General features: G+C 41.6%; 1 protein-coding gene across 4 annotated transcripts in view; it reads left to right on the plus strand.

Annotated features, from left to right (window-relative positions):
- JARID2 (jumonji and AT-rich interaction domain containing 2) overlaps positions 1–14060 on the plus strand; it is a 235812-nt gene that overhangs the window by 89246 nt on the left and 132506 nt on the right. For all 4 annotated transcript variants that reach the window (XM_064506999.1, XM_064507000.1, XM_026113028.2 and 1 more), the window contains exon 2: positions 12568–12703. Coding sequence is in view for 2 of the 4 variants with exons in the window: in XM_026113028.2 (XP_025968813.1) it covers positions 12568–12703 (136 nt within the window). In the remaining 2 variants the exon portion in view is untranslated. The remainder of the gene's footprint in view (positions 1–12567; positions 12704–14060) is intronic.

Raw genomic sequence — 14060 nt, forward strand, 5'->3', positions numbered from 1 at the left:
GTCATTGGTTTAATACTTAGCTTTTTGCAATTTCTGTTATGTGCAGTACTGTACTTGTCTCCTGGTTCTTAGATTTGTAGTGTTTTGCTTTTGATTGCTGTAGAAGGCATAAACAAGCCTGTCAAAAGACTTCTTTTGCGCGCAGATTTCTGCGGGGGTGGCTGGCAGCCTAAAACCCCAAAATAGATCTAACAGAGAACTGAATAGCTTAAAACCTTGAGAATTTAATTTGATCTTTTTTGTTGCCTTAAATATTGGGACTGAATGAGGATTTCTCTAACAGCACAGAAGGTGAACATGTTGGTACGCAACAGTAATAGAACAGGGGTCCAGACCTGCTGTCAGTGAGACAGTCTTCTGAAATCAAGGGCTGGGATGAGGCCGCTTGAGAGCACAGTATGTGCTGGAAATCAGAGTACCTGAAGAGGGGAAGGTGATATGCTTTGATGTGACAGCATGCGTGCAGGTTATTCTGAAATATTTACCCGGATCCCGTTGTGGGATAGTCACTACAGGAAAACCTAAAATAGTCACTCACGAGTTTAGTTTTTGTTTTATCCTAGCTTTGCGGAAGAAGAAAAAGAAGCTGTGAAGTCATTAGTGTTTTGTTTTCTTCTTCTTTTTTTTCAGCTTGGAATATGGTGGTGGGTTTTTCAGTTCTGGTAGTGTGAAGGTAACAATGATTTGGCTTTGCTGTGCCAGAACAGCTGCAGAATTCATTGGAGTTTAGAAGCTTGTGAGTTATAGCTGTGATGCCATTTACAGCTTTTATGGAAAAGCTCTTAAATTTGTGAAATGTGTTACTTTTTGAAGTGCATTATATTTGTAATTTGAATTCTCTAAAATTCTCTCTGAGAAAAAAGAGCTTTGAAAATCCCCTTCTCCCCGCTAAAACATGGGGAACTTAACAGGAGGGGAAGCAAGTCTCTTAAACTGAGTGATAGAACACATAGATGGATTTGTAAGTGCTAAAATGTCAATTAGTGCACTTAAAAGCTTAATGTTTGTCTTTGATGTTCTTCTAATAACTTCAGTAAAGTTTGAATGTTGCCATTGATTAGAGAAAGGAGGAGGGATGAGGGAATTGAACACACAACAAAGTGGTTCTCGCAGAGCGGGGTTGCTTGGCGCTGTGTGATGCTCACCGAAACTCAGGCCCAGGGCTGGATGCGCTCTGCTACTGCAGGCAGCCCCCTCGGCCCGGATGGTTGCCGCTTCCCTGTGCGGCACCTTCCTTCGGGCCGGCATGGCCTCCGCACCACCGGGCAGGAGCCTGCGGCTAGGAACTGCTATGGGCCAGAAGGACACTTGCGGAAGAAAGGTTTGTGTTGCTATTTTGAAAGTTCTCGTGTAGATTAAAAACAGAAAGTTCCACAAGTTGGTTGAAAAAACTGAGAGGGGGAAAAAAATCATGGAAGGTTCAAAAATTATTTCTTTCATGGCCAGTTTAACATAGATCCTGTTACTGTGAAATATTTGTGCAATAAAATTCATTCTGAGCAGTTGGAAAGTTTGCTGTCTCCGTAAGAAATACCTCTTTTTTGTTTGTTTGTTTGCTTTTCACGAGAACAACTTCCCTTGTCCATTATCTTCTGCTTTTGCTGTTGAGGGATCTTGAAGTGTGGCCTCACAAATCAGGCCAGTTCTTAGAGCAACTATCAGCTGTTTCTGTTGCCTCAGTTTTAAATTGTAGTGAGAATGGAAATTTGCATGTGGCAGAGTAGTGGGCTTCTGCGTAGCTCTGTTTGAAATTCCTGAGCAATCTGCTGCAAGTTCAATTCCACGTAATGTCCTTTATCCTCCTCTGGCACTAATTATTTGGAAAAATGTTTTGCAGACCTTCTAGGAATTTACTCAAATGCATTCATCTGATTTGTTGCTGAGCGATTGCCTCATGGAGCGAAGGCTTTTTTTTATTATTTATTTTCCCGGGCTACTGAAATACCATAATTTGTTTGCTGGGTAGTATTTTGGATTCAAATACCTTTAATACTGGAGTACAAGTCCAGGAAAACTTTAGACTGTAGGTTTTCTTTGATTATATAGCTGACCTTCATGCAGAAGATTTGCTGATGTAACTGAACTGATCTGAAAGCACATTTAGCTTAACTCTAGAAAGTCTGCTCGTACGTCTTCTTAAATTGGCTTGCGAGTGAAGAGTACAGGTTTAGCTTACTTCTCCCAGCTTTAAAGGATATTCTGCCAGTCAGGAATGTAAGCAAGGACAAAAGATGTCTGATAAAAGTCCCACTTTTCTTGAGTAGTAAATTAAGGAAAATCAACATGCTGTGTTCTTAACACGGTGTCGGAATGCCCATCCTAGGAGCCTGCGTCAATAAAACTGTTTATATATATATATTTTTTTTTCTCCCCCACATCCTGTTCAGTAAAATTGATTCAGTTCAGTTAGACATGCAGATCAAGCCTCAATTTCCTAAGAGAGATTTCCCAGCAGTAGGTTTATCTCTGTCATTGCCCCTAGGTGCAAAGGTTGATGGGGGGGGGGGGGGGGGGGGGAAGAGTGTCTTTTTTTTTTTTTTAATCATTTAAACCTGGTGATTTCCTGAATGAGGGACATCCCACGGGCTGAAATAAAGGAGAAAGAAACCAAGTTAAACATTTCCTAGCTAAGGTAAGGGACTTCTTACGTCCACTAGACCTACTTCAGGTCAGCTGTACGCAAACTGGCCAGTGCATAGCTGTGCACATTACCCCATGGGTAGCTTCTGCTGTCGCTTGGCTTCAGCGATGCTGCCCCCCCTTGCTTGCTGGCCTCCGCTGACAGGGGTTTGGCAGAGCAGCTCCTTGTGTAAGCTCTCGCTATGGCAGTTTAATCAAAATGAGTCAAAGGAGCCAAGACCTGCTGTTTCATCTCTTTAAGTCAGTCTAACCCATTTGTAATGAAAGGGGTTAAATGGGAGTAAGTGAGCTGCTCCACTTGGCTTACGTATGAGAGGGCTGTGTCATCTGGCAGGGATGTGATGACCCTTCTGAGCCTGGAAGGGGACCCTGGTCTGCCACCTTAAGTCTGTGAAAATGTCACATTCCTAATGGCTGTAGTGATATTAAATAGTGCAGCTAAGCTGTAGCGGTGAGAGCCTGCTGTATTTGTCCCACTGAGGGAGCAATGTGAGCCTCGTATTTGCAGATGCACTTTTTTTCTAGTATATGCTATTACACTCCTAGAAAGCAGTGTTTGCCTGTATAGGTAGATTAGCAAATCCTTTTCTGTGATAGGTAAGGCTTCACCTTCCAGCTGCTGAATGACTAAGCACAGGCTCCTGTTGTGCTTGTGTGGGTAGACTGGAGTTCTCCTAGCTGCAGTGACAGTTGTCCAGCTTTTCTAAAATGCTGATACCGCTGACCTTTCAGACATTGTGAGATGACAAAAATTAGATCTCTTTAACTTTAAACTCCTTTAGATATAAAGAAGACAGATTGATAATGTGCCACGTGTGTCTTTTTTTCTTCCCTACTACCCTGGCACTATTTTGGCATGTAAAAATGGTTGAATCAGGCATTCTGTCTGAGGGTGAAAAAGATCTTAAGATAATTAGCAATATACAGAAGATTGGATTTTAGCCATATTAAAGTTCACATCTGTAGGTCTTATTATCAGATCTCTAAACTGCAAAAATCATTTTTTTTATTGTACCCTGTCTATATAGTTGCATACTGGAACTTAAACACCTTATAAAATTAGAAGCTGAATAAAAGTGAATTTAATTAGAAAAAATATGCTTAAATTGTAATTTTCTTGAGCTGTTGCTTTATAGGTATATCTAAGGTGTACTTGGTGGAGAGTTCTAATTCCAGCTGGAGACAGTAAGATTATTTGGAAAGTGAAACTTATAAATTCTATGCAGCGATTTCTAACTAGGAGTGCAGAGGATTTCTGGAACTAGCTGCCGTTCCTCACTTCTCTCTTTGTGTCCTTTTAATAGGCTACTTTTATGTTAAAATTAATACCAGATCCTTAAAAAGAAAATCCTGCTGTGGTTCTTGGTCTTCTGCAGCGTGATCAGAATTGTCAGATCAACAGCTGCAGGAGATTTTTACCTTTGTGTTTAATGGCTCATACTACTCTGTTCTTTCACTGTACCATTTAACCATAAAAGTATAGGGCTGTGGATGTCACAGTACATGTGGCTGCCTTGACTACTGTCTCAGATGTCTGACATGCCAAGGCTCAGAGAGCTGATTTGGCAGCTGCCCAGCAGATTTTTATAAAGGCTCAGTTGGTGGCCAGAAACCCAGGCTGTCAGAGTTGTGTTATGCAATAAATTGTTTTTCAGCAGAAGTTTCTAATCCAATTTCAGATGTAGTTTTTAGTAGGCTGTAATCAAAGAAAAGTATGCTTTATTTCATGGCGTTTCAAGGAAGTTAAGACTTGCAGTGAGTGTGTCCCCCCATCAGGTATGTTTGTTTGTTTTTCTTTTAGAAAAGATTTAGACCTGTTCACCTACATGAGAAATGATGCTTAAATTAATTATTTTGGTTTCTAAGCAGGAGGTATGTGCTTCTATACGTGCATACCGTTTTGATGATCATTCAGCCTGCATTTTAAGAGACATTCCCCTTTTTAGAGAGTATGTCAAATAAGGAACGTATTTATCAATTCAGAGCCTTTGCTCAGGCATAAATTGATTTCAAGCAGTAGTCAAACAGAAGATCGTACCTTGTCAGGCTTTGACCAAACTAAAACATTGCAGGCCATGTCCCTCTGACAGAAATAGCCCCCCCCCCCCGAATTTCTTTCATTCCTCTCATGTAAATTAATCTACTTTACAGTTTGTGTTACAGTTCAGCATTGTGGGAAAAGGGAGTATGGTTCATCTGAGTGCAGTGAGATATTTGGGGGTTACAATTGTTACACTGTAGCAAAGCGATTTAATTTCCTGAATGCCATCTGCAATGCTCGCTCTCCCTCCCTTGTTGTGACTGTGGCAGTCTGGTTTCACCATGAGCTTGCATCGGCGCAGGGTGGATTGCTGCTAAAGGGAGCAGTTGTGCCTTTCCCCCTTCCAGTGCACCCCTTTCTGTGCTCCAGCTGTAGCTCCTATGTGGCCATGTGGCTAGCAATGAGGGAACTGATCTGACTGAAAATAGCCTTTTTTTTTTTCCTTCTCTCTTGTGTCTTGGCATGAGATTTTGACAGTTAGTTTCCGTAGTCGAGCTGGTCAGAGGGCTGCAGCAGGGCTGGCGTTGGCACCGGGGTGGGGCAGCTCGTCCCCTTTGGTCGCAGGGGGAATTTGTTTAAGCTGATTATGAAAACTGCTGCTCAAGTCTGAATATTATCTCCTGCTGTCATGCCTTTTTCTTCCAGCACTCTGCCACCCCTGGCCTTTTGTGGCTTGTTTGTGCTCGCTGCCAGTTCTCATTAGAGCCTGAAACTCTGGCTTTCTGGGTGTAAAATGATTGATTAGATTCTAAGTATGGCTTAAGAAAGTCATGGCTTTGGAGTAGCTGCTGTCAGGGAGAGATGATTCAAACTGAAATTCTGTTGTAAGTTGATAAATGAGGAAACCTTAGACCTGGCTTTACTCTGAATTTGTTTGGGTTTAGCATTTCTTCAAGTGTTTATCTTGGCAGACCAACAAGGGAAACAGTTGATATCTTGTAAGCTTTCACTAGTTTCATATTGAGTACCAGTTTTCTAGAGGTGCAGAAATATAGCCGAGGCCTGCGAGTTTATGTAAGAGAAGCATTTAACATGTGAACTCACTCTTTTTAAAGTATTTTATTTTTTAGGCCTAAGATAAAGTTAGGAATTATTTTTATGCCTCAATTCTAGGCATTCATTAGTCACTTGTATTCGGATAGAAAATTTCAACCATAACTCTCCTACCTGAATGTATTTTTCCATGGGCAGGTTGAAGCTCACTGGGCTCAAAAATACCTTAGGCTTTAGTAACCCGAAAGTAGGGCATTTCTCTCCCATGCTGCTCTTACAAGAACTGTGTCTAAAAGAAGGAAATACAGTTCCAGATGTGGCAGGAGGCAGAGAACTTAGGCGAACTTACTTGTAGGTGACAAAAGCTGTGGAAGAAGTGCAAAAGCAGGAGGAAGAAATATTTGTATTCTCCTTTATCATTTCTTTGCCTTATTAACATAAAATCTGCTGGTCAAGATCTATAATGTAACACAAGTTCTTTGGAGAAGTTTTCTGGAAGTACTAGGAAAAATGTCACTATAATTATCCAATGCACTTAATGTTGTAACAGTACCATTAATAAAGAAAATTTCCCCTTTCCTCCTGTTAGTTAGCACATTTAAAAAACATGACCTATTTTCCTAAACTAGACAGAACAGATTACATTTTCCAGAAGGCATGAGTCACTGTAGCATCAAGTCTCCAAGCCGTATCAATCTTCATCAACTTAAGCCATTCACAAGGTTTTATTTTTTCACCACTATATATAAGCAGTTTGTTCTAAATGAGAAACTGCAACATCCTCTCTGGCTAGTTAAACTTGATTAAAAAGTTAAATATTAAATAAGTGTGAACTTTATTGGGAGAAGAGAAGGGAGTGGAGAGACCTTGGTAGTAGGTAAAAGCCTGTAAGGATACTACTTTGGTTATGTAGAGGTATATCCAGTTTGCATAAAACTGTGCTCAGCTGTAAAAAGTCTTAAGCTGCATGATAGCTGTCAGGGTTGAGTAGAAAGTTTTTATTTGTATAGCTTCATTTGAATAGCTTCATTTGAATATTTTAAAACCTCATTTCAAGTCATTACACTGAAAGTTCAAACTTCTGCTAGGAGTTTCTGCCGAGAACCGTTGGTGCAGTCTGGTCGCGAAACTGCCCTCTCTCTCCTGCAAGTTATGTAGGAGTGGAGTTGCGTTGATAGGCCCTAATGGTTTTATTCCTCTGCAAATATGGTGTGTATTCAGGGCGATCAAAAGGTTGTTGGGACTTTGTAATACAATGAAGACCTCTGCTAACTCAATAGGGGAAATACATGTGTTTATATAATAGCAGAACTTTGCACTTTCTTATGAGGTTCACACTGTGCTGTACCATACATAAAGGAAGTGGGCTTTATAAATGAATAAGCATGTTAATCACACTCAACGGTGGTAACCTGCCCAAGACTGCACACAAGTTCTCTTTCAGTCTTAGGAGTAGTAACTAGCTTTCCCACCTGTAATTCTTAGATCTGGCTTTCCTTTTAAAGGAGAACAGGTATAACTGTTTTCCACTGATAATGTACAGCCAAAAGGCAATATCTGTTGCAGCTCTTGAATTTAGTAAACATGCATTTCCATTTTGGTCCTGCAACTGAGAAGTAATTTATATGATCTTTGAAAATGTGTTGTCTATTTTCCATGCAAAAAGCAGATTTTTGTTTTGTTGCTAGCCAAACACAGGAAAAAAAAAAACCTTTGAAATAGTTCTCCTTCAAAAATATCCTTGAGCAAAGGGTAGAAACTTGTGGTTTATTTTTCCCATTGCTTCAAAATGACCTTCTTACATCTGCGGGAAAGACTCTCTGGGGGCTGTTGAACCATGAAAGCATATTCATTTAGGGCATTGGGTGCCACAGTCATCTTAACTGAGCATTGGCTACAGAGCTGGAAAAAGAAAAAAGAGGGGGTTTGTGTTTTGTTGTTTTGCTTTCTGCAACCTGGCATGAAGAATGGGGTCAGGAGATGCGTGCTTGGGAAAGACCCAAAGAAAGAGCTGGAAACGCGCCAGCCACGCTGAGTCATAACACACATGCTTATAAGTATCTTTGTACCTTACAAAGTCCTGACTTTTCAAATAAAACCATCACTGCTGTTAAAGTATTTACATAAAGTAAAACAAATAGCTTTGAGTGCTGCATGCATTCTCCCTTGTTCCAGCTCTGTTTTACCCTGTGAACTAAGACTTCTGTTTGCTTAAGGCAAGGCTAGGCCAGGCTGAAGAATGTGATATCTGCTGATGAATGAATGGAGAAACTTGAGTCATGTGTATCCGTATGCTCCTGACACTTGCCACGGAGCAAAGCGGCGTGCAGCAGCCCGTGCTGCTTCGCAGTGCAGGCTAAGCTCTCCGGGAGGCAGCATGAGGCCTGCTGGTCGCTTCTGCCTTCCTTCTGGGGGCTCAAATACAGCTTCAGAAATAGGGAGACTGTGTGCGGGCCACGTGTGCAAGCCGTGCAGCTGAACGGCCGTGAACAAATGTAAGCTGTAGGGGAATTGTGAGAGATGCAGGTGGTACACATACTGATTTTTATTACACACACACACACACGTACGTGTGTGTATACACACACACGCACATATATATACATATATATACATATATATTTCTTCCCAAACTGCGAGTACGTGGCAGTAGCCTGTCGCACTGTTCTGCGGACATCATCTCAAAAACTGTGCAGCTGAAAGCAACAGCAGGCCAGTTACTGTAGAAGAGCGTTGCCCTGCTCTCATGCATGCAGAAGCCTGCGTGGGAGCGTGCTGCGTAGGCAGAGACTGCAGTCCTCCCCCCAGCCCCTCATATTGTGCTCGCTGAGCTGTCACTTGGGTGCACTGGTAGCTGAAGTTCAGCTATAAATGTATGATGCGCAGTTCCCCCAAACTGCATAATGCAGAAGGTGGTGTGATTAATTTTTTAACAGTTTAAAGGAAATGGTACGGTTTTGGGGTTTAATTCTGTCCCTGGGCTTACCTCGCTGTTTTCTCCTGTTGTTTTACTTACTGAGTGTATGAGCTAATCAAGCTATCAGAGCAGGAGGCGGAAGTCATCCAGGCTGACCTTGTGCACAGCAAAGGCTATGGGCATATGGTGATGAACCTATAATTTAAAATGTTGTTGAGCCCTTTTGGGGGGTATATGTCAATAATGGACAGTCCATTAGTTCCCCGTAAGTTGTTTCAATGGCTAATTTCTCTCACAGACCTTGTAGACCTTGAAGACCTTGTTCCTTAACTCTGACTTAATTTTTTCTGAATTTGAGTTCCAGCTGTTGGATTATATTATACCCCTCTTTGCCAGATTAAAGAGCTATCCATTATCAAATTTCTACTCCCTCTGGAGGCATTTAAAGACAGCGATCAAGTCAAATCCCTTTGATTTCTTTTTTTTTCTTTTGAGAAGTTGCATAGAAATATCCTCAAGTGAAAGCCTTGAGGACTGTAATCTAACCAGGTCTAGATACGTGCATATGCTATTTTATTAATGCGGGATAGCTCTTCCAGTTGGCTGTTGGAGTGCAAAGTGAGGTGTACAGCAAATCTTCCTTAACTGACATTATGAGGCAGAGAAGTCCTGACCCATGTAATTATAACTGAATGTGTCAGGAGCTGGAGCTGGTTAGCTGCGAGAGCACAGTCAGGCTCCAAGTCAGCTGCTTTCTGGCTTGCGGCTGCTTTTGTGCTGCGCGCTAGAGGGAAGATGCAGTCGATGATTATGAAAGATTTTTATTGCTCCTACATATGGAGTCATATAAATGTGGCCCCTTATTTTGCTGACCTTGGATAACAACAGCGTTGGAGAGCTTAAGGTTGTCTTTTTAAAGCCGAGCAACTGGCAGGGGGAAAGCCCACAACAAAGCCGCGTAGGCAGGGCTGCGACTGTGGGCTCGGGGCAAGTGCTCGTGCGGAGAGACTCCTCCCTCCGTAAGCAACCTCGTCGAGGGCGCTGCTATTACAATGTGAAGATTAAGTCCACATATGTGTCGCGCGCCTTGGTTTTATGGTCCCACAAGTGAAAGCACTGTGAAACGTTGTCGCCTTGTTTCAGCAGCTGCTGAAAGCCGGCTTTGTTCCTTGCTTCGGGCACCTGGTTGCTCGCGGGGGAAAGCGGCGCCCGGGCGGCCCTTCAGCGGGCAGCCAGGCAGGAGCCGCTCCGACAGCCTGGCGGGAGGTTTCGGCCAGCACGACAGAGATCCTGGGGGCTTTGTCCCGCAGAGAACAGGCTGCCGGCTTGTAGCTGGTCTTGCGTGTGTACAGTGCGTCGCCCGGGGAGAGGGAGGCGACCTCAGATTCTGTTGGAAAAAGCACATTTATGATAAAGAAGGTTGCCTAAAATACATTGTCAGGCCTCTCGTGTAAGGTGATCATTTACTTTCCTCCTGAACTGTGCGTGTAAGTGGGATGTTCCCGAGTAGATATTGTACCTTTCAAAGGTTATTCAACCCCACTGCAGTCTGCCCACTCGATCAGTGTATGCCAGGAAATCTTTAAAGATCAATCCTGTCAGCAGATTTTACCCTGTTGCTCTTGAAACAACAAACGCTGCCATGTGTTCATTGCAGTGAACTATGTCACGATTAAGTGGATTTAAGTGGGATCTATTTCTTCAGTTGGTTTTTTTTTCCTTCTCTTTTCTTGCTGCATTTTTAGCAGAAGTAAAAGGGCCAGTGGGATCAGTAGCTGGCCCTCATTTTCGTGCAGATCTTCAGGGGATGCAGCATCTGCTCCAGCGGAGGAGTAGTTCTTGTTAGTGGTTGTCCCGCTTCGGGATGGGCCTGGTGTTTTACAGGAAAAAGATACTGGCTTGACACAGGCTGAGAAGAGCAGCCTGTCTTTTGATTATACCGTACATTAACTGAAAATGATGATTGTATGCATGTGTCTTCTGTGTGCGTGGCTTAAAGTATATAAAAACATATAGGGTACTGGTTTTGTCGCCTCTTGTTAAGACATGCGCTGACCAGAGGACTGGTAACCCTTTTCCATGCATTTGCTGCCTCTTACATTAAGAATACGTACAAATACAGATGAAGGGGGAGGGAGGCGTCCTTAGGCTCGTGTCTGTAACGTGGACCAATGCCTGAGATACAGAAGGATTTTTCCTAAATGAGCACAGTTTCCTTAAGGATTTAATTAGTCGTTTACTCTGTATCTTTTAGTCCATCATAAAAACAGAAAGTTGAGCCCGGCGTTGCCAGCAGGCTCTGTGAGACGGGATTTCTTTCCCGGTTTACTTTCAGTACACACTAGTCCATGGGAACACAGACAGGGCTTCTTTGGCAACCTGTGTTAGAGTTTAGCAAGCTGCAACGTCCAGTGTTTATTGTCAATTCTGGTTAGGGTTGAAGTTGTGTTGGCAGCAAAATGGTAAGCTGAAGTTGTTTCTATAAACTTCTGTCGACAAAATAACTGGATGTACTAGTCCTTTTAAACTGCTTGCCTAGAGATTTTTTTTCCTTGCTGTGGGTGTTCAGTTACAAAGTTTGCTCTCTTGGCTTGGAGCGCCTTATGCTCTAAAGCTCTCCAGGCATAGCGCAGCCTTGTTCAAAGTATAGTAGCTTGTCCCTAGTGTGAAATGAACATCCCGCTGCCAAAATGCTAACTGCTTTCACTGCAGTCATTGTTTTGTCCTTTTATTTTATTTTTTTTCTTTTTTGGCCAAGTAATTTGTCATACAATTGGGGGGAAAAAAAATTTTGGTCAGAGTTCAGCAGTTGACTGCCAATCTGAAATATCTCACTAGAGGAGTGAAGAAAAAGCTATCAATGGGTCACCCTAAACTTTTTTTTTTTTTTTTTTTTTTTTTTTTTTTTTTTGAAGTTAATCATGTTGGTCACTTCTTTCACACGCAGGAGAGGGTAAACCCTCTTGCCTCCTGGCATGGGTTGCTGATGTGGCTGTTTTGGTTTTCCAGTGAAGTGTGGCAGTGTGCTGTGTTACGCTCACCTAAATAAGGCCTGCCTAGAAATGTTAATCTTCTTGCTTGGCAGCGATGGAGCCCTTAAGGAATTCTAGGGCAGGAATGCTCAAATAGCGATCTTAAAGACCCTGTGACAATATTAGGGAAATTGGAGCTTATGAAAATATAATGTTAAAAAAAAAGACCTACCTGATCTCACTTACGTCTTTATGTCAATTTGCTGACTTAATTTATTTGAATGCTAAAAGCTTTAGGGAAATGCTTTTCCAGGGAATTAATCTTTTAACTAAAGATAGTACTAAATATGACATACGCTAGTATTCCTTTTGACAATATAGCATTTGTCTTCTAAAAATAAAATAGAAAACATATGCCCCGTGGGCCAAATTCCACTTTACTTTACGCTGAGATAAATTCAGAATAACTTCATTGTTATCAGCTACATTGTAATGCTGAAATAAATACAAATCACTAAACCAGAGAACTGATAATGTAGCATCAGTATATAAATACACTATGCCACGAGGCAAAAGGAGAAGAAAAGTTGGTTCGCTGAACTTACCTCTTAATTTTATTCAACAATCAATTTAATGTTTTTTTTCCTCTTAATTGTCTGAGAGAGCACTTCCTGGCTGTGATAAATTCCTCCATGAGGCAGAGGGATTCATTGCAGGGATTTAAAAAACAAGTTGCATTTCCTGCCTAGCACCTGGTACAGGGCAACTGTTATTAGCAGGATAAGGGATTAGAAGGACTAATGGTCTGATCTGATGGAAATAATTATGCTTCTGTTTTGTGTTAATGATTGTTGTGTTTAGGTTGCATTTTGTTATACAATAATTTTCATCAGCTTTTCTTTTTTCTGATCAAAAGTAATTTGTTAAGCACTAAGCTTTTGGGTTTTGTCTGTTTTTTTAGATGCATACAATTAATGTTTCCTTTTTGTTACCATCTCCTTTAGGATGACAGTGATGGGATTCCATGGTCAGAGGAGAGGGTGGTACGGAAGGTCCTTTATTTGTCTCTAAAGGAGTTCAAGAATGCACAGAAGAGGCAACATGGTGATGGCATTAACGGAAGTCTCAAGGCAGTGAATGGTAAGTGTCGTCTTTGGTACAACTGGAAGAGCCCAGTCATTTTAATTGCAATTCTTCTGCTGTAATGAGGAAGGAGATAGTGCACCATCTGGCAAACACTGCGCCCTTTTCAGCTACACAGAAGAACTTTTTTTTTGAAGTGCTTAAAATGCCCAGTTGAACAATCCTTATGTTTTTGTTTCTAACAAGCTGTTTTAGATAGGGATCAGGGTGGAAGGTAGGTGTCAGGAGAAAGGCCAGAGTGAGGTTGCCATTCCACAGAAAATGAATGATCTGTGTGATCTATCTGTTCCTCAGTGTGCTGAATATGTTGACAGGGAAGGTATCCATTTCAAAAGGGATTAAATTCTTGCAAATTTAATGAAAATTTGAGGCTGGATAAATGAGAACAGTCTGAATCAGTGCTCCTGATGAAGAACAGTCAGACAGAATTTACCTGTTCTTTGTCATTTAGTTGCAAGAAGCTGGCTAACCAGCATCTGTATCTCCGGAGTAATCTCAGTACCTGCCATCTTTTCCTGGAGATATAATAGCACTAAGAGATAAAAAGGTTCAGGGGACTTAAGGCAGAAAGACTGGGACACTGGATTTCCTTAGTTCATCTGTTCAAGCAGTTGTTTAAAAGTTTTAAAAGCAGATGCAGAAAAATGTGGATGATACAGACTTGGAAGGAGTTTAATTTTATTTATTTAATCCTGTGGCCAATTAGTACATCTCTGTTTCTTGCCCCTTTCCTAACATCTTGCTTAAAAAGCAATAGTGCCATGAACATTGGGTATAAAGTGTCTCTCTTTTGGATTCACTCACTGACACAAGACCTTTCCTTAAAAAGCCTTTGTCATGCTGGCTTGAGCCTTGAAAGTGATGAGTAGCAGGATTCAGATTTCTGGGCAGGCTTAGGTTTTTCTTTTCATTCACAAGATATTGTTTGTTTGTTGTTTTTTTAATGGAGGTTTGTGGCAGTTCCTTTTAAGCATGTGCTTAACTATAGATGTGCTAATGCATTAAAGCAGCAGCTAGGTGCTTATTTGGTATGTTATTCATATTTATACATAGCTTGGATTTTTGACATGGTGAGTCAAATTTCACTGCGTTTTTACTGAACGTTATTGCCGACAAGGCAAAACCCAGAAGAATGGTTGGATAAGTACAGACGGCATGATAAAGTTATTGTATTGCGTAAGCAGTTGCAAACTCTTTAATGTGATTAAAGAAGACCTCAGACTTCTGAGTTCAGTAATAATATCAGATAGTGCTCTGAAGGGAGGGGGCATCTAGCTTTATCAGCAAGCCATTAATAAGCTTGGAGGGTGTACACAAAACAATTCTGGCTTTTTTCCCTCCAGCACCTCTGCAT

Source organism: Dromaius novaehollandiae, chromosome 2 (assembly GCF_036370855.1).
Source record: "Dromaius novaehollandiae isolate bDroNov1 chromosome 2, bDroNov1.hap1, whole genome shotgun sequence".
NCBI lineage: Eukaryota > Metazoa > Chordata > Aves > Casuariiformes > Dromaiidae > Dromaius > Dromaius novaehollandiae.